We start from the raw sequence: 20,246 nt of genomic DNA on the forward strand, positions 1-20,246 counted from the left end.
AATTCAAAAGATAAAGGCGTATCATCCCCCTGTTATGTAATTTATATTTCCAGAAGTAAAGTTTGGAAATGGGTTAAATGCTTGTCAATTGGGAATAAAAAGTGCTTTATTCTGTTTAAGCCAGGAGAATAGGTACAAAATGGAGTTGCTTATGCTAAGCTCCATATCACCCAAACCAAGATGTAATGTAAGTCCAGTTTTAGGGCTCCCAGAAATGGAACCAATCAGGAATCAGCTGACCAGCACTGGTTAGGTAATTTGTCTGATAGACCCCTGCCATCTCCCAAAGGACAGTAAGCTTGCATAATTAATGGGCTTTTTTGCTTTGTACAACTTCCTTGTTCCTGCTCCATTCTGCCTATGCAAATCTTTCACTTTCTGTTGCCACTTGGAGTTCTTTTGTATTTGTTAAATTGGATGCTGCCCAATTCAGTGTTTGCTTAAATAAGTCTTAAAGTGTTTAATATGTCTCAGTTTATCTTTTAATGGTCCTTTTTCAGTCATCATTAACAAGAATGCACTAGATCTATATTGGAGGACTTGGGGGATTTTCAAGCTCTGTCGTTATGTAAGAAAAGCAAAATGCAGGGAAGTGTACAAGCTCAACAATGATTGAGCTTCCCTGTATGTGTATTTGTATAAGATTATAGAGACATAAAGAAAAGTGGGGAGGGCAGCCTGGGTGGCTCAGCGGATTAGCCCCACCTTCAGCCCACGGCCTGATCCTGGAGACCCGGGATCAGTCCCCCCTTGGGCTCCCTGCATGGAGCCTGCTTCTCCCTCTGCCTGTGTCTCTGCGTCTCTCTCTCTGTGTGTCTCTATGAATAAATAAATAAAATCTTAAAAAGAAAAGAAAAGTGTGGAAAGGTACATACCAGGCTGTTAATACTGTTTACTTGGGATGAGATGGGAGTACCAGGAAAATCAGTTAAAAAGACCTTCACCAAAAAGACTCAGGTTAACAACAGCATGGATAATACTTTAATTCCATTTACTTAAATTATATATTCTGTGTGGATGTGTGTGTGTACACATATATATACATCAATCTATGTATAAATAAATCTAGTTTTTCTTTTCTTTTTAAAGATTTTATTTTTATTTATTCATGAGAATACACAGAGAGGAGAGAGAGGCAGAGACACAGGCAGAGGGAGAAGCAGGCTCCATGCAGGGAGCCCGATGCGGGACTTGATCCGGGTTCCCCAGGATCATGCCCTGGGCTGAAGGTGGCGCTAAACCACTGAGCCACCCGGGCTGCTTTTCTTATGTTTTCTGCCTTTTATACTATGTCTAGACCTTGCCCACACTAAAATTATAAAAGTATTTTATTGCTATTTCTTCTGGATAGCTTTGCTTTATTTTATACTTTTGTCCTTAGTCCATCTGAAATTTATTTCCATATAAGTTGTGTGGTAGGGATTGAATAAAATTTTATTTTCTCAGTCAGTTGCCTGAGAAGATATCCTCTTTTTTTTTTTTTTTAAGATTTATTTATTTATTCATGAGAGACACAGGCTGAGAGAGAGAGAGGCAGAGACATAGGCAGAGGGAGAAGCAGGCTCCTCACAGGGAGCCTGATGTGGAACTTCATCCTGGATCCCAGGATCACGAGCTGAGCTGACGGCAGACGCCCAACTGCTGAGCCACCCAGGCGTCCCTATCCTCTAACTTTCTAAAAGGAGCTGTAGTGTATTGGCAGGCTGAGTCTCAGTGGCAAAGCAGTGTTGAGTATGGATTCAGAACATGATTGTGAAGCTGCCTTATGGCACTGGAAGGGTAGGGATCAAGATCTCTGAAGATAGCAATGGTAGGGCAGGGCCAGTGTGACATGTGGCTGTAGCTGCTCTCACCTGTGCGACCCCTATTGTACATGGAGGCTCCTACCATCTCTGATCTTCCCAAGATGGGTAGAGGTTAACAGATTTTTTAAATTATATTTTCAATATTATTTTTTTTAAGATTTTATTTATTTATGATAGTCATAGAGAGAGAGAGAGAGAGAGGCAGAGACACAGGCAGAGGGAGAAGCAGGCTCCATGCAGGGAGCCCGACGTGGGATTCGATCCCGAGTCTCCAGGATCGTGCCCCGGGCCAAAGGCAGGGGCTAAACCGCTGCGCCACCCAGGGATCCCTATTTTCAATATTATTTTTACTAGTTTTCTCTCTAGCTCTTTATAGTCCCTTTTCTCAGAAATTGAGAGAGAGTGACATGTTTCCTTGGCTTCAGGGAGAGTGGCCCACTGCAGTGGTTCTTCTCTATTAGCAAGCAATCATATCTATAGCCAAGGCTGTTATGACTTCCAGCCCTTTCCATCTCACTATCTGGCCAAGGCACACTTCTCAGAAGTCAGAAACAGTAATGCTTACCTCCTCCTTTTGTTTGATTCTTTATCTCAATGCTCAAAGTTTTCATTACCATTTATTTCAGGATCCCCCAGGGCTGAAAGGACTCCAAAGTCTGCCTTATAACACTGGATCTCCTAGAGAGAGATTGCAGATTCTCCCAGACATCTTCTATCCTCTTTGCTCTACAGGTAAGAGAGAAAAATGACTGATACAATTTCTGGCTAAATAACGATAATTTTTTAAATAATAAGTTTATCTTTTATTGGTGTTCAATTTGCCAACATATAGAATAACACCCAGTGCTCATCCCGTCAAGTGTCCCCCTCAGTGCCCGTCACCCAGTCACCCCCACCCCCCCGCCCTCCTCCCTTCCACCACCCCTAGTTCATTTCCTAGAGTTAGGAGTCTTTATGTTCTGTCTCCCTTTCTGATATTTCCTACCCATTTCTTCTCCCTTCCCTTCTATTCCCTTTCACTATTATTTATATTCCCCAAATGAATGAGAACATATAATGTTTGTCCTTGTCCGATTGTGTCATTTCACTCAGCATAATACCCTCCAGTTCCATCCACGTTGAAGCAAATGGTGGGTATTTGTCGTTTCTAATGGCTGAGTAATATTCCATTGTATACATAACCACATCTTTTTTATCCATTCATCTTTCAATGGACACCGAGGCTCCTTTCACAGTGTGGCTATTGTGGACATTGCTGCTAGAAACATCGGGGTGCAGGTGTCCCGGCGTTTCATTGTCTGTATCTTTGGGGTAAATCCCCAACAGTGCAATTGCTGGATCATAGGGCAGGTCTATTTTTAACTCTTTGAGGAACCTCCACACTGTTTTCCAGAGTGGCTGCACCATTTCACATTCCCACCAACAATGTAAAAGGGTTCCCTTTTCTCCGCATCCTCTCCAACATTTGTGGTTTCCTGCCTTGTTAATTTCCCCCATTCTCACTGGTGTGAGGTGGTATCTCATTGTGGTTTTGATTTGTGTTTCCCTGATGGCCAGTGATGCGGAGCATTTTCTAATGTGCGTGTTGGCCATGTCTATGTCTTCCTCTGTGAGATTTCTGTTCATGCCTTTTGCCCATTTCATGATTGGATTGTTTGTTTCTTTGGTGTTGAGATTAAGAAGTTCTTTATAGATCTTGGAAACTAGCCTTTTATCTGATACGTCCTTTGCAAATATCTTCTACCATTCTGTAGGTTGTCTTTTAGTTTTGTTGACTGTATCCTTTGCTGTGCAAAAGCTTCTTATCTTAATGAAGTCCCAATAGTTCATTTTTGCTTTTGTTTCTTTTGCCTTCGTGGATGTATGTTGCAAGAAGGTACTGTGGCCAAGTTCAAAAAGGGTGTTGCCTGTGTTCTCCTCTAGGATTTTGATGGAATCTTGTCTCACATTTAGATCTTTCATCCATTTTGAGTTTATCTTTGTGTATGGTGCAAGAGAGTGGTCTAGTTTCATTCTTCTGCATGTGGATGTCCAATTTTCCCAGCGCCATTTATTGAAGAGACTGTCTTTCTTCCAGTGGATAGTCTTTCCTCCTTTATCGAATATTAGTTGACCATAAAGTTCAGGGTCCACTTCTGGGTTTAAATAACAATAATATAAAGAAATTCCTGGGAATGTCTTTTGTTATGCCAAAAAGCTGGGACTCTCCTTTGTTATACCAAAGACAGAACAAGAAAAATTAAAAGAAGGAGTGTCAAGTGATAGTAAAGATCTGATTTCATTCCAAACTAGAATCAGAATATAAAACATGTTCAAAAAAGGGACATCTCAGTGGCTCAGTGGTTGAGCATCTGCCTTTGGCTCAGGGTGTGATCCCAGGGCCCTGGGATCAAGGCCTGCATCAGGCTCCTTGTATGAAGCCTGCTTCTCCCTCTGCCTATGTCTCTACCTCTCCCTGTGTGTCTCTCATGAAAAAAAATATTAAAGAAACAGTAAAATAGAAAGAAAACTCTCAATGGATGGTAGAAAGCCATTTTTGTTGTTATAGAACAAAATAGGTGCATCTTTAGAATCCATTAAAACAACGCTGAGACAGGATAGATGGGATCACATGGTTGGTTATAATGAGAGGAAACTGTTTAAAAGGAATGAGAAGTTCTCAAAAATGCAAATCTGATCATGTAATCACAAATGGTTCAATACAGAAAGCAAGAGGGTACTTGGAGAACTTGGTGTTTGTTGGGGAAGTACTAGGGTAAGTTCTTGAATGAATATGTATGAAAAGAAGACAGAAGAGGGCTACAAGGGCATGGCATACATCTTGAAGAGTAACAACAGGGATGATAAATTCTAAATGTAATGAAGTTTTTTTTTTTTTTAAAGGCTATGGTGGTTTTACCAAAGAATCAAAGACATGTTTACAGGTATTAAAATGATCAAGAAAGGGATGTGTTTGCACTAGGAACTCAGGGATTAATGTTCATGGCTTGATGAGTGTTATGGGTTGAAATGTGTCCCCCCAAAATATATGTTGAAGTCCTTCCTAACTGCCAATAATTTAAAATAAAATCCTATTTGGAAATATGATCATTGTAGATATACTTAGTTAAGCTAAGTTCATACTATGTAGAGTGGTCCCTTAATCCAATATGATTGGTGTTCTTAAAAGAAGAAGAGATGAGAGAGACGTTCAGGAAGGAGAATTCCACATGAAGACACTGACACATGAGGGGAGGATGTGACAATGGAAGCAAGGATCAGAAATGAAAGAGGAAATAGTATAACTGATACCGCAGGAATACAAAAGATCATAAGAGACTGCTATGAACAGTTATATGCTAACAAATGGGACAACGTAGGAGAAATGGATAAATTCTTAGACACATACAACCTGCCAAGACTAAATCATGAAAAAAGAAAAATATGAACAAATTACTAGTACAGAGATTGAATCAGTTATCAAAACTCTCCCAACAAACAAAAGTCCAGGACCAGATGGCTTCATTGCTGAATTCTATCAAACATTTAAATAAAAATTAGTATCAATCCTTCTCAAAAAATAGAAGAGGAGTGAATACTTCCAAACTCATTTTATGAAGCCAGCATTACCCTGATTCCAAAACCAGATAAGGGCAGCACAAAGAAAAGAAAACGACAGGCCAATATCGCTGATAAACACAGGTGCATAAATCTTCAACAAAATGTTGGTAAGCCAAATCCAACAATACATTAAGGTGATGATATACACCATAATCAGGTGGGATTTATTCCAAGGATGTTTCAACATTTATAAATCAATGTGATGTGGCACATTAACAAAATGAAGGATAAAAATCATATGATCATCTCAATAGATCAGAAAAAGCATTTGACAAAATTTAACACCCATTTATAAGAAAAAGTCTCAACAAAGTAGCTATAAAGGGGACATATCTCAACATAATAAAGTCCATAGCCAACATCATATTCAGTGGGGGAAATCTCTAGGATCAGAAACAAGACAAGGATGCCCACTCTCACTACTTATATTCAAAATAGTACTGGAAATTCTTTTTTTTTAATTTTTTTTATTTTTATTTATGATAGTCACCCACACACACACACACAGAGAGAGAGAGAGAGAGAGAGAGAGAGAGAGAGGCAGAGACACAGGCAGAGGGAGAAGCAGGCTCCATGCACCGGGAGCCCGACGTAGGATTCGATCCCGGGTCTTCAGGATCGCACCCTGGGCCAAAGGCAGGCGCCAAACTGCTGCGCCACCCAGGGATCCCTAGTACTGGAAATTCTATCCCAGGCAATTAGGCAGGAAAAAGAAAAGGCATGGCTGCCCGGTGGCTTCCCAGCCTCCACCTGTCCCAGGGGGAGCATGAGATCCTGGGCTGTGTCCCCAGCCCCCTTTTCTCAGATGAGAAAGGAAGAAGTAAAATTATTGCCATTTGTAGATGACACAGTATTTTATATAGACAATCCTGAAGACTTCATTGAAAAACTGTTAGAACTAACACACAGGTTAGGGAGGGGGCACGATGATGGAGGAATAGGGTCCCCAAGTCACCTGGCCCCACCAACTCACCTAGATAACTTTCAAATCATCCTGTAAACGTACCCATTTGGCCTGAGATCTAAAGAGAGAACAGCTGGAATGCTGCAGTGAGAAGAGTTCGGGCTTCTATCAAGGTAGGAAGACAGAAAAATAAACAAATAAAAAAGCCTCCAAAGGGGAGGGGCCCCTGTGTGGAGCCGGGCTAAGGCCACAGGAGAGCCCCCAGGACAGGAGAGCCCAGGCCTGGAAAAGCAGGAACTTTACCAACCGTCCTGGATGGACAGGTGCTCACAGGAAGCTTAGGTAGGATCCCGGGAAGGGCGGGGATGCCCCCAGGCTCCTGGGTCACTAACAGGGGAGGGGCACCCCAGGGGAGAGCCGCTGCACCCTGCTGCCGAGCTCCCTAAGGGGCTGGATCAGGGCCCAGGGAGCAGCCTGGACCGTGCAGGCCCCGGAGTCCAGGGCGCTGGGGACACAGCCCAGGATCTCATGCTCCCCCTGGGACAGGCGGAGGCTGGGAGGCCACCGGGCAGCCAGGACGCTCCTGCCACCGGGCACCGCGAGCTCTGCAGATCAGTGCCCGGCCCCCGGAGCATCCAGGCCCCTGTGCACTGAGAGCTGCGGTGGTTACTGCGGGAGCTGACTCTAGGGCTGGACAGCTGGCCGCCGCCACTGTTGTTCCTCCTCCTGGTGTCACCTTGTACTTGAGACTGAGCAGGGGCCTCACAGCTTAAACAGCTCCCACTGAGCCGTGCACCTGGTGGGGCAGGTCAGCTCCCCAGGGGCACACACCTGAGAATCAGCACAGCAGGCCCCTCCCCCAGAAGACCAGCTGGAAGGGGAAGAGCAAGTTCTTGACCAAGCAGTGCTGGAAAGCTCCAGGGGAAGTCGAGGGACTTACAGTATATAGATTCAGAGGATACCCCTCCTTTTTTTTTGTTTTTTGTTTTTTGTTTGTCCCCCCTTTTTCCCCCATTTCCTTCCTTTGTCCAGGACAACTTGTTTTTAGCCACTATGCACTGAGCAAAATGACTAGAAGGAAGAACTCACCACCAAAGAATCAGAAACAGTACTTTCTGCCATAGAGTTACAGAATTTGTATTACAATTCCATGTCAGAGAACCAATTCAGAAGCACAATTATAAAGCTACTGGTGACTCTGGAAAAGAAGCATAAAGGAATCAAGAGACTTCATGACTGCAGAATTTAGATCTAATCAGGCCGAAATTAAAAATCAAGTAAATGAGATGCAATCCGAACTGGAGGTCCTAACAATGAGGGTTAAGGAGGCAGAAGAAAGAGTGTGTGACATAGAAGACAAGTTGATGGCAAGGAAGGAAGCTGAGGACAAAAGAGAAAAACAATGAAAAGATCATGAGGAAAAGTTAAGGGAGATAAATGACAGCCTCAGAAGGAAAATCTACCTTTAATTGGAGTTCCAGAGGGCGCTGAAGACACAGAGGACCAGAAAGTGTATTTGAACAAATCATAGCTGAGAACTTCCCTAACTTGGAGAGGGAAACAGGCATTCAGATCCAGGAGATAGAGAGATCCCCCTTAAAATCAATAAGAACTGTTCAACACCCCAACATTTAATAGTGAAACTTGCAAATTCCAAGGGTAAAGAGAAGATTCTTAAAGCAGCAAGAGACAAGAGATCCCTGACTTTTATGGGGAGGAGTATCAGGGTAACAGCAGACCTCTCCACAGAGACCTGGCAGGCCAGAAAGGGCTGGCAGGATATATTCAGGGTCCTAAATGAGAAGAACATGCAGCCAAGAATACTTTATGCAGCAAGGCTCTCATTCAGAATGGAAGGAGAGATAAAGAGTTTCCAAGACAGGCAGGAACTGAAAGAATATGTGACCTCCAAACCAGCTCTGCAAGAAATATTAAGGGGGACTCTGTAAGACAAAGAGGATGCCCAAAGAAATAATCCACAAAAACAGGGACTGAATCGGTATCATGATGACCCTAAATTCATAGCTTTCAATAGTAACTCTGAACGTGAATAGGCTAAATGATCCCATCAAAAGACGCAGGGTTTCAGACTGGAGAAAAAAGCAAGACCCATCTATTTGCTGTCTACAGGAGACTCATAAGGACACCTACAGTCTGAAAATAAAACGTTGGAGAACCATTTACCATTCAAATGGTCCTCAGGACAACAGGGGTAGCCATCCTTATATCATCAGATAAATAAGTTTATCCCAAAGACTGTAGTAAGAGATGAAGAGGGACACTATATCACACTTAAAGGGTCTATCCAACAAGAGGACCTAACAATCATGAATATTTATGCCCCGAATGTGGGAGCTGCCAAGGATATCAATCAATTAATAACCAAAGTTAAGACATACTTAGATAATAATACACTTATACTGGGTGACTTGAACATAGCACTTTCTAAAATCCATAGATCTTCTAAGTACAACATCTCCAAAGAAACACGAGCTTTAAATGATACACTGGACCAGATGGATTTCACAGATATTTACAGAACTTTACATCCAAACGCAACTGAATACACATTCTTCTGAAGCGCACACGGAACTTTCTCCAGAATAGGCCACATACTGGGTCACAAATCAGGTCGTAACCGATACCAAAAGATTGGGATCGTCCCCTGCATATTTTCAGACCATATTGATGTAAAATCAGAACTAAATCACAAGAAGAAGTTTGGAAGGATTTCAAACACGTGCAGGTTAAGGACCATCCTGCTAGGGATCCCTGGGTGGCATAGCAGTTTGGCGCCTGCCTTTGGCCCAGGGCGCGATCCTGGAGACCCGGGATCGAATCCCACATCGGGCTCCCGGTGCATGGAGCCTGCTTCTCCCTCTGCCTGTGTCTCTGCCTTTCTCTCTCTCTCTCTCTCTCTCTCTCTCTGTATGACTATCATAAATAAATAAAAAATAAATTAAAAAAAAGGACCATCCTGCTAAAAGATGAAAGGGTCAACCAGGAAATTAGAGAAGAATTAAAAAGATTCACGGAAACTAATAAGAATGAAGATACAACCGTTCAAAATCTTTGGGACACAGCAAAAGTGGTCCCAGATAGGGGAAATACATCGCAATACAAGCATCCATCCAATCACTGGAAAGAACTCAAATACAAAAGCTAACCTTGCACCTAAAGGAGCTGGAGAAGGAACGGCAAATGAAACCTTCACCCAGCAGAAGACGACGGTTAATAGAGATTCGAGCAGAACTCAATGAAATAGAGAGCAGACAAGCTGTGGAACAGATCAACAAAACCAGGAGGTGGTTCTTTGAAAGAATTAAGAAGAGAGAGAAACCATCAGCCAGCCTTATTAAAAAGAAGAGACAAAAGACTCAAATTAATAAAATCATGAATGAGAAAGGAGAGATCACCACCAACACCAAGGAAATACAAACGATTTTAAAAACATTATTCTATTTTAATTACTCCATTTTCTCCATTCAAGATCCAGCTTTATTTTTTGTTTTATTTAATTATCTTCAAAGATGTTACTTCTCCTCTGCTAACTTCCTAGTTCTGCATATGTGTCTACACTTATATCAGTTTCTCTGTCAGTGCGCGTGGATACACAACACGATTTCAGTTCAGGTGGTGGTCAAGCTGGAGAGTCAGTGCCTCCTGTCTACTTACAGTTCTGTGGCTGACAGCAGGTTTCCTACTTGTAAACACTCAGTCTTAAGACTCACTAGATTGATTCATCACGCTGCCTTTTTATGATCACCCTCATATGTTTCAATTCTACATGCCTGCAACCACACTAATTCTTATTTTTAACAGTCAATGTTAATTCTTCTTTTTTACGTCCATGTATATTCATAAATGGTCATGTTCATTTTTATATCCATATTCAAATAGGCAGCATTATTTCCATACACACACACACACAAATCTTGCTCTCATTTCGCTCATACGGTCTGTACTTCAAGTAGAAAATTTTCATTCAGCTTGAGGAGATGCCTTGTTTGTTTTGTGGAGCAGATCTGGCGATGTTTTCTCTGTTTTGTGGGATATGATTCAGAATTCCTGGGTTTGTGCCTCCCTGCTTGCAGGACACCTGCTTCTCACTCTCCCTCTGCCTGTCTCCACTGATCATGCTCCCTCCTCTCTCTCTCTCCCTCTCTCTCTTAAACAAATAAATAAAATCCTAAAAATTAATACTACTTCTAATAAATAACACACAGAGTGAGCATAAAGGTGGACATGCAGGCCTGCTAGACCTGGCTGGAGACCCCCTCCCTCGTGCCTGTGTTTGTCATCTTCCCCTTGTGCTGCTGGCTGCAGAGGTGCATGACCTCCCGGGGAGGGAGGAGGCCCATGGAGGAGCCACCCTGGCTCCTGAAAGACCCCGTGAACGAGTTCAATCTCCAATCTGAACAGCCACTCAGTGCTGTCAGGTGGGGCAATCTCTCCTGACGCGGTACTGACACTGGGGGAGTCACTTGATAATTCAGCATAATGGGATAGACCTACAAAATGTGGATCACCAAATTAACTGAAATAGTTATCAGTCTACTAGTTTTAAAATGACCAATGGACGCCTGCCTGCCTCAGCCTGAAGGGCGTGTGGTTATTGATCTCGGGGTCCTGAGTTTGAGTCCCACATTGGGCACAGAGTTTCCTTAAAAAAAAAAAAGAAAAGCACAAGTATTTAAAAATGCTCCAAATCAATAAGGCTCCCACCACTGAGCTGGCCCGTGGTGGGATGGGTCCTCCCACCTGCTCCTTCAGCCGCTGAGCCCTGAGCACAGACGGTGCCAGAGCTGATAAAGAGACCAGATCCTCCCTCTCGGAGCTCATGCTCCAGGGGGGAAGATGGACAAAATACGGAACAACATCAGGAATGGAAAGAGCAATGGTTCCCTAGAAAGAGAGCCTGGTGCTTCCTTGGGTCCTGAGCCCCGGAGGTGAGGCTGTGACAAACTGTGGGGCTTTGACAAACACAGCAGCTAGGGCTCCAGGGGGCCACTGAGGGGAGCAGGTGAAGACCCCAGCAGGGCCACTGCCTCGCCAGGATCACAGCCTGGGAAGGAGGCAGAAGGGGGCATGAAGCCAGCTCTGTCCTCCGTTGGGGGCCAGGGCTGCCCCTCCCCTTCCTGAGGGGGCTGGGAAAAGGTTGTGTGGATGGAACTGGCTACAGACATGGAGATGTGACGGGGTGGGGGTGGGCATTGACAGCCCAGACGGGAGGCATTCCAGCACGTTCCAGTCTGAGGAAGAGCCCAGGTCAGGGCGACCCACTGGGTGCACCGCTGTCCACAGCTCACCCAGGGGAAACGAGGGAATGGCCCGTAACACACGACAGGCAGGGTTTCAGGATAAGGACGGCCTCACACCTTCTAGGCCAAGACTCCGACACCTACTGTAGGGTTTGCCTTGGATTCAGGAGCCTAGGATCTTGGGAAGCTATTGCCCATCCCTGCCCCGGTGGGACTGTCATCTTCTGGGCATCCAGAATGAGGGTACCGGTGCCCACGTGTGTGCACACAGGGACCTCGTGGGCCTGGACGCATGTACACACCAAGGAAGAACATGTGGTGGGAGGTATTTCCTGCATGGGACACCCGCCCCTAATGTCATAGATATGATGCCACAGTGGCATGGGGACGTCTGGAGGAAGCACCTGCTAGGATAATCCCTATCCCACAGGCAAGAGGCAGACCATCCCCGATGGGCACAACGGCTTCTCCGGGGTGGAAACCAGGAAAGAATGGAAAGTTGTGTCTGAACCCAGGTGCGTTTCCAGGCTGGGGCCCTGGCTGCACACAGTCCTTCCCTGGGGCCTGTGGAGAGGGGTGCGGTTGTGTCACTGTGTGCACACAGGTCATTGCCCGCAGGGAGGGGGGAGCCGTCGGCAGCCCCGAGCGCTGCTCCTGAAGCTTCCTCCAGGAGTGGACTTAGGGAGGGGGCCCCAGGCAGTGAGGTCACTTCTTTCACAACAGAGGCCAATAGAACTTGGAACCCCTGCACCCGGGCCCCCACATTCTAGTGCAGCCCCACCTCAGGCTCACTTTCAGGAGACTTCTGCTACTGAAAGATGTTCTCTTATAGCATTTCCAGTTTTGATGAACTCCAGGAACCCCAGGATTGCTGCTGCTTCGAATGGTGTAGCCGTTGGTGCCGCCGTCAAACCGAACGCCTCAGGGAGTTTTTCAGGAGGGTCCGGAGGGTAATACAGAGCAGGCCAGGCCAGGCCAGGCCACCTGTGCCAGCCATCCTGGGCAGCCCCATCCCCTCCTCTTCAGGGAACCAGGGATGTGTGGGCAGGTCGCATCCAGGCTGGAGGATGCAGGGCAGCAGGTTCCCCGGTGATCCCTTCAGGGTCACCCTGAGGTCACGGTGGGCAGGGTGGAAACAGGATTCCTGAGGTGCCCTCTTACCCGACTCGGAGTTAACCCAAAGCCCTGCAGCCGCATCCCTTTGCTCTCCTTGGGGGAGGTGTGTGCCGGCTGTGCTGTGGTGTGTCTGCAAAGGAGTCACTGGGTGTGTGGCCCAGCCGAGGCGGCCAGACGAGGCGCTGAGGCCTCCTGCCTGGCTGCCCCGCACTGTCTTTACAGAGCTCCATATGGGAAATACAGAGCGCCTCATGGGACTATGAGTGGCGGTGGAAGTGGACGGAAGAGGACATCCCACACACCCCGGAGTCCAGCCCATCTACCGAAGACCTGCAAGGGTTCAAGGTGAGTGCAGGGGCTGGGGCCACCCGACACCCAGGGCCCCGATGCAGCAGGAAGGGCCCCGGGTCCCAGAAGCCAGCCTGCTGCTCCCCTGGGCTCCCCCCTAGACTTCTGCTGCTACATGAGTCTGGATTCCCCTCCTCCCCATACTTGCCCCCATGGGCCTGCCCCTGCCTGGGCCAGATGCATGCAGAGTCCCTGTGCACAGATTTGTAGGAATATCAGAATAGAGCCTTCAGGGGATGCCTGGTCGCCCAGTGGTTTAGCGCCTGCCTTCTGCCCAGGCCCTGATGCTGGAGACCCGGGATCGAGTCCCGCCTCGGGCTCTCTGCATGGGGACTGCTTCTACCTCTGTCTGTGTGTCTGCCCCTCTCTCTCTCTCTCTCTCTCTGTGTGTGTGTGTCGTGAATAAATAATAAAAACTGTTTTTTATAATGGTTTCTTTTTAAAGATTTTATTTATTCACGAGAGACAAAGAGAGAGAGGCAGAGACAGAAGCAGAGGGAGAAGCAGGCTCCATGCAGGGAGCCTGATGTGGGACTGGATCCTGGGTCCCCAGGATCACGCCCTGGGCTGAAGGCAGTGCTAAACCACTGAGCCACCCGGGCTGCCCATAAAAACTTTTGAAAAAGAGACACACCATGTCATTGCACGCAGTCTCCAGTAGTTTGCACTGTGCTATGCTTTCTCCTAACTGGTGCTCCCAGGAGGCCCCATTGGCCTGACGTCCTTCCCCACCTACTCCAAGGCTTGAGCATGGTCCTGGTGACTTGGGAGACTTTTCCCCAAAAGGACACGGGGCTCACTGTACTATGTCTATCGCTCTGCAGTTAGGTTTTGAAGGAGCGCATCCCTGCCCCCTCCTCCCGGGGTCAGGCACAGGGGCCTCGAGTGTTGTACAACATGTCAGAAGGCCAGTTGGTTCCCACAGCCACTGAGCCCTTCACTGATGCAGGACTTCGATGAGATTCCCTTCTGTTGCCAAGTCACAGGATGGCACTAAACATCCTGCAGCCCTCAGGCCCTGGGCCCTCCCACCCAAGGAAAGGTCTCTGTGTGGGCACCTGGAGACAGGGACGTGTGGTCAAATTCAAGGGGTGAAGCCGTTAATGCAGGGAGGTGCTGTCAAAACTCAGCTGACAAGCTGCCCTGGGATACTGACCCCTCCCACTTGAGATCCTTGTATTGATCCATATTTTTTTTAAATTTATCCTCTAAGATTATTTCTTTAGTGGATAGTTTGTCCGTTTAAGAGACAGAGAGCAGGGAGCGGAAGAGGGAGACAGTCTCCTCAAGCACACTCTGCCTCAAGCGCAGAGCCTGCCAGGGGCGGGATCTCAGGATGCGGAGACCATGACCTGAGCCACAACCGAGAGTCAGATGCTAAGTGACTGAGCCACAGACGTCAAGCCCCGTGTTCCTACTGTGGGCACTCCTGCCCCCCCCCCCCCCCGCACCCCGCAGCCACTGAGAGCTTGGGCTTTGGCCTACGCTCCAACTCCCAGGTGGTCTGGAGGCTACAGTGCAGGCTGCACATCCCCTCTGTCCCACCTCAGGCTGAAAGGGCCTCAGCCCTGAGAAGGAATCAGATCTGCCCGACCACCCCCAGCCGGGAGGAGCTGCTGGAGCAGCAGGTAGAAGAACTGGTGCCCGCCTTGCTGTCCTTGGACGACCTTTCCATTTTTCAATTTATGGAAACATATATTGATTTTGGCACCACCGAAGAGGTCCTGGACCTGCTGTTTGCAAAGTGAGCACCCTGACCCTCCACAGCCCAGGGGATGGGCCACCTACTGGTTGGGAGTCTTGGGAATGTTCCTGAACTTCCTGGCCCCTGGGGCTGCTCCTCCGCCTAGAGCAGAGTCACACAGGGCCTTGTCGGGTCCTGAGGGGAGGCCCCGGGGCCTGGCCTGTGGCAGGTCGGCTAGAGGGGCTGTGATTGTGCTCATCAGTCATCGTTCTCTCCCCATGACGAAGCCTGTGCCTCCTCCCCACCGTCACCAGGGACTTGAGCTGGCCTTTTTGCATTGAAAGGGAGGTTTGAGTCCATCTGGGGTCTGTGTCCTGGGGCATTCAGGGTACGGGTCCCCGAGGACACTGGGGCGCCCTGGTCCACTCGGATGTCAGCCATGGGCCTGGCCAGAGACCATTCACTCCTCAAGCATTCAGGAGCACCCAGCAGGTGCAGGCACTTCTCCAGGAGCTGCCCGTGGCCCCATGCACAGAGCTGACGGCCTCCCAGGGTTCTGGACTAGTTGGGGTTCAGAGGGTGACAGCAGCTATGAGGAGAGGTCGGCTCCACAGGACGCTTCATGTGATGTCCCCCGCCCTCCTCTAGATATCGAAGCATCGAAGCGTCCCCCAAGATAGGAGGAATCCAGATGCGCTGGGATATGTGAGTGAGCTCTGGCTCATGCAGGAGGGCCTCTCCAAGAGGGCCGCGAGGGGGCTGTGGGTCGGAGGGGCTGCTGGACCCTCACAGGTCAACAATTCCTGTGACAGGGTAAAGGTCTGAGGCCCCTTCAGGAAAAGAGCAAAGGAGAGCCGTGGGTGGGGTGTGGGCTTTGTGGGAGAGCACTGGGACCCCAAAGGGAGACCTCCTCCCTGCCCATCCCCCCCAACCTTCTGTCTGCCCCACACCTGGGACGCAGACCAGAGGGTGTGGGGAACATCACACTCACCAATCTGGTGGCACCTGGACCCGGGTGCACGGCAGGTGCTCAGGAGAGCCAGTGAGGGCTCACGGACCAGACGGCCCCTGCCCAGTGGGAGATTAGAGTCAGTGGAAGGACACCCCCTGGGGGCCCCTCGTGAGTGAGGCAGGGCAGACCCACGGGAGGGAAGGTTTCCCCGGGAAAGACAGTGATGGTCACACCGCTGGTCATGGGCTCCCACACACAGAGGCTTTGTGCCAACCCTCTTCAGTGAGCAGGCCTGTGGCAGGCAGGACCGCCAGGTGGCAGGTGGACAAGGAACAGCAATTGCCTCCGACAGCCCCGTGCGGAAGGTTGAGGGCCCCGGTTCCTGCAGGGCTTCCCCGGGACACCTCTGTATGAGGGAGCCCTGTCTTCTGACGCCTCTGCCCACCTGTCCCTCCCCAGCACCATGTCCTCCTTCCTGAGCATCTGGCTAGAGTACTATGAGGAGGACTTCGACGATCCCCCAGAATTTCCTGCCCTGACAAAGCTAATGAATTTCACGGGACAGTACTTTCCAGGCTCGACGCTGGACGATCGAGTCAACAGTTACTTTGAATATTTAAGAAACCTCCATCAACCAGAGTTTGAGGGTGGAGGTGAGGAGGACTGGGGTGGCCGAGTTGGGGACAGGGTGCGCCCCACAGATCAAGCCTCCATGCTGCTGGGCAGGGAGCACTGGGTAGGCTCACACCCCATCCCCACGGGCTGCAGTCTGGGGAGACCTCCCAGGGCTCTTGCACTCACACACGTTGAGCGGTGGGAAGCGTGTCCTTGATTTGAGACGGACGTGGAAAGTCCATCCTGGTGATGATACTTTGTCTTCTTGGAGATGATACTCTGTCTTCGGACCCCGAGCAACACCCTGAACCACCCCAAGAGTGCGCCCGAGTTTCAACGGTGGGGCCTGCTGCACCTTCAGGGTCTCAGGGGATGGAGCTGGTCCCAGCTGCTGGAGCTGAGGGCTCGGCCCGAGGCCTGACGCCAGCTGCTGTGTACAAGGTAAGACACGTGGTAGTCAGACCTCTGAATCCCTGTCCTGAGCTGGAAGAGCCACCTGCACCCTTGGGAACCCTGGAGGCCAAACGGGCCCCACCACCGGCTATCGAGGTCATCGATGTGCCGAAGGAACCATGTCACTCAGTGGAGCAACCGGCTGCGCACTTGGAGCAACAACCTGAACCACCGCAAGAGCCTGCCCGAGCCCCGACTGTGGGGCCTGCTGCACCTTCCCGGGCTCAGGGGAAGGAGCTGGTCCCGGCTGGGGGAGCTGAGGGCTCGGCTGGAGCCCTGATGCCAGCTGCTGTATACAAGGCAAGACACGTGGTGGTCAGACCTCTGAATCCCTGTCCCGACCCGGAGGAACCACCTGCACCCTTGGGAGCCCTGGGGGCCGAACGGGCCCCACCACCGGCGATCGAGGTCATCAATGTGGTGGAGCAGCCGCCTCACTCAGGGGAGCAACGGGCTTCGGACCCCGAGCAACACCCTGAACCACCGCGGCAAGAGCCCGCCCGAGGCCGACTGTGGGGCCTGCTGAAGCTCCTGGGCTTCAGGTGATCGAGCCGGTCCCGGCTGCTGGTGCTGAGGTCTTGGCCAGAGCCGGGATGCCAGCTGCTGTGTTCAAGCCAAGACACGTGGTGGTCAGACCTCTGAATCCCTGTCCTGACCTGGAAGAGCCACCTGCACCCTTGGGAGCCCTGGAGGCCGAATGGGCCCCACCACCAGCTATCGAGGTCATCGATGTGCCGGAGCAGCCACCTCACTCAGGGGAGCAACCGGCTTCGGACCCCGGGCAATACCCTGAACCACCGAGGCAAGAGCCCGCCCGAGGCCGACTGTGGGGCCTGCTAAAGTTCCTGGGCCTGAGGTGATCGAGCCGGTCCCAGCTGCTGGTGCTGAGAGCTAAGCCTGGGCCGAGATGCCGGCTGCTGAGGTCAAGCCAAGGTACCTGGTGGTCATACCTCTGAATCACTGTCCCGACCTGGAGGAGCCACCTGCTTCTTGGCCACCCCAGAAGGAGGAGCAGGTCCCGGTGCTGGCTCTCGAGTTCATCGAAGGGCCGGAGCTGCCACCTGCCTCAGTGGAGCCACCAGCCTCGGCCCCCGAGCAACAGCTCGTGATGGCTGCAGCACAACTGAAGCCTTCCCCTCCCCTTTCATTGTGCTGTTTCTGTATTTTGTGTTTTTCATAAACCTCTATAATTGCTTCATGAATTTTATTTGTAATAAAGGGTAAGTTAACTTTGTACAAAATTGACTCTGATGCTTTTAAATTATACATCGAGGTACTTTAGGTCCATTCATACTTCCAAACTCGTTCTATGAGGCCAGCATCACCTTAATTCCAAAACCAGACAAAGACCCCACCAAAAAGGAGAATTATAGAACGATATCCCCGATGAACACGGATGAACACTGACATGAAGGCAAGCATTGATTTCATATGAATGTTGCAGAGGTGGTGGTGATTGGAGAAAACAGTTCCCAGATTGTAAGAGTTAACTGAAGATATTGACACAATTTTAAAAAATCAGTAAAGGAATGTATATAATATTGCTCTTGTGTTTTACAGTAAGATTTGTTGCTCTCAGACTGTGTAAAACAAAATTTATTCATGTTTTCTGCATATTAAAAAATCCTATTGTACCAATTGGTAAACTATTAAATGCCTATAAAACTAGAAAAAAAAATAAATAAAAAAAATAAAAATAAAAAAAAAAACTCTGAAAACTTGTATCTCTGAAACCGTGTTCAAGATACAAGCCGACAGGATCCAACAGTACATAAAGAAGATTACTCGCAATGACCAAGTGGATTTATCCCCGGGATGCAAGGCTGGTTCAACACTCGTAAAGCAGTCAATGGGATGGATCACATCAACAAGAGAAAAAACAAAAACCAGATGATCCTCTCAATAGATGCAGAGAAAGCATTTGATAAAATACAGCATCCATTCCTGATCAAAACTCTTGACACTGTAGTGATAGACGGAACATTCCTCAGCATCTTCAAAGCCATCTACGAAAAGCCCATAGCAAATATCATTCCCGATGGGAAAACACTGGGAGCCTCTCCCCTAAGGTCAGGAACACGACAGGGACGTACACTCTCACCACGGCTACTCAACATACTACTACAAGTCCTAGCTTCAGCAATCAGGCAGCAAAAAGAAATAAAAGGCATTCAAATTGGCAAAGAAGAGGTCAAACTCTCCCTCTTCGCAGATGACATGATACTGTACCTAGAAAACCCAAAAGACTCCACCCCAAGATTGCTAGAACTCCTACAGGAAATTCGGCAGCGTGGCAGGATACCAAATCAATGCCCAGAAATCAGTGGCATTTCTATATACTAGCAATGAGACTGAAGAAAGAGAAATTAAGGAGTCAGTCCCATTGACAATTGCACCCAAAAGCATGAGATACCTAGGAATACACCTAACCAGAGAGGTAAAGGATCCCTACCCGAAAAACTACAGAGCACGTCTGAAAGAAACTGAGGAAGACACAGAGAGATGGAAAACTATTCCATGCTCCTGGATTGGAAGAATTCATATATTGGGAAAATGTCCACGTGACCCAGGGCAATTTACACATGGAACACAATCCCTATCGAAATACATTGGACTTTCTTCAGAGAGTTGGAACAAATCATCTGAAGATTACTGTGGAATCAGAAAAGACCCCAAGTAGCCAGGGGAATATGAAAAAAGAAAACCAGAGCCAGGGCATCACAATGCTGGATGTCAAGTTGTACTACAAAGCTGTGCTCATCAAGACAGTGTGGTACTGGCACAAATCAGACACACAGGTCAATGGAACAGAACGGAGAATCCAGAAGTGGACCCTCAACTCTATGGTCAACTAATATTCGACAAAGCAAGAAACACCATCCACCGGAACAAAGACAGTCTCTTCAATAAATGCTGCTGGGAACATTGGACAGCCACACGCAGAGGAATGAAACTGGACCATTCTCTCAAACCACCGAACACAAAGAGAAACTCAAAATGGATGAAAGATCTAAATGTGAAACAGGAAGCCATCAAAATCCTAGAGGAGAACACAGGCAACACCCTTCTGGAACTTGGCCAGAGCAACTTCTTGCAAGATACATCCATGAAGGCCAGGGAAACAAGAGCCAAAATGAATCACTGGGACTTCATCAACATGAGGAGCTTCCGCACAGCAAAAGAAACGCTCAAAAAAACTAAAAGACAACCCACAGAATGGGAGAAGATATTTGTAAATGACCGTCAGATAAAAGGCCAGTGTCCAAGATCTCTAAAGAACTCATTCTACTCTACAGCAAAGAAACCAACAATCCAATCATGAAATGGGCAAAAGACATGAACAGAAATGTCACAGAGGAAGACATAGACATGGCCACCAAGCACATGAGACAATGCTCCGCATCACTCGCCATCAGGGAAACACAACTCAAAACCACAATGAGATACCACCTCACACCAGTGAGAATGGTGAACATTAGCCAGACAGGAAACCACAAATGTTGGAGAC

The 20,246-nt window shown here is 48.4% G+C and overlaps 1 protein-coding gene across 1 annotated transcript in view; it reads left to right on the forward strand.

Moving 5' to 3' along the window:
• Positions 1–17,979, forward strand: part of LOC140599775 (uncharacterized) — a 36,336-nt gene extending 18,357 nt beyond the window's left edge. The window contains exons 2-9 of the mRNA XM_072764951.1: positions 2,432–2,537; positions 12,001–12,085; positions 12,403–12,520; positions 12,909–13,031; positions 14,585–14,778; positions 15,367–15,423; positions 16,130–16,323; positions 16,557–17,979. Of these exons, the coding sequence (XP_072621052.1) occupies positions 2,432–2,537; positions 12,001–12,085; positions 12,403–12,520; positions 12,909–13,031; positions 14,585–14,778; positions 15,367–15,423; positions 16,130–16,323; positions 16,557–17,284 (1,605 nt within the window). The 3' untranslated portion in view covers positions 17,285–17,979. The remainder of the gene's footprint in view (positions 1–2,431; positions 2,538–12,000; positions 12,086–12,402; positions 12,521–12,908; positions 13,032–14,584; positions 14,779–15,366; positions 15,424–16,129; positions 16,324–16,556) is intronic.
• The last annotated feature ends 2,267 nt before the right edge of the window (positions 17,980–20,246 follow it).

The sequence above is a fragment of the Vulpes vulpes genome, chromosome 7 (genome assembly GCF_048418805.1).
Source record: "Vulpes vulpes isolate BD-2025 chromosome 7, VulVul3, whole genome shotgun sequence".
Taxonomy (NCBI): domain Eukaryota; kingdom Metazoa; phylum Chordata; class Mammalia; order Carnivora; family Canidae; genus Vulpes; species Vulpes vulpes.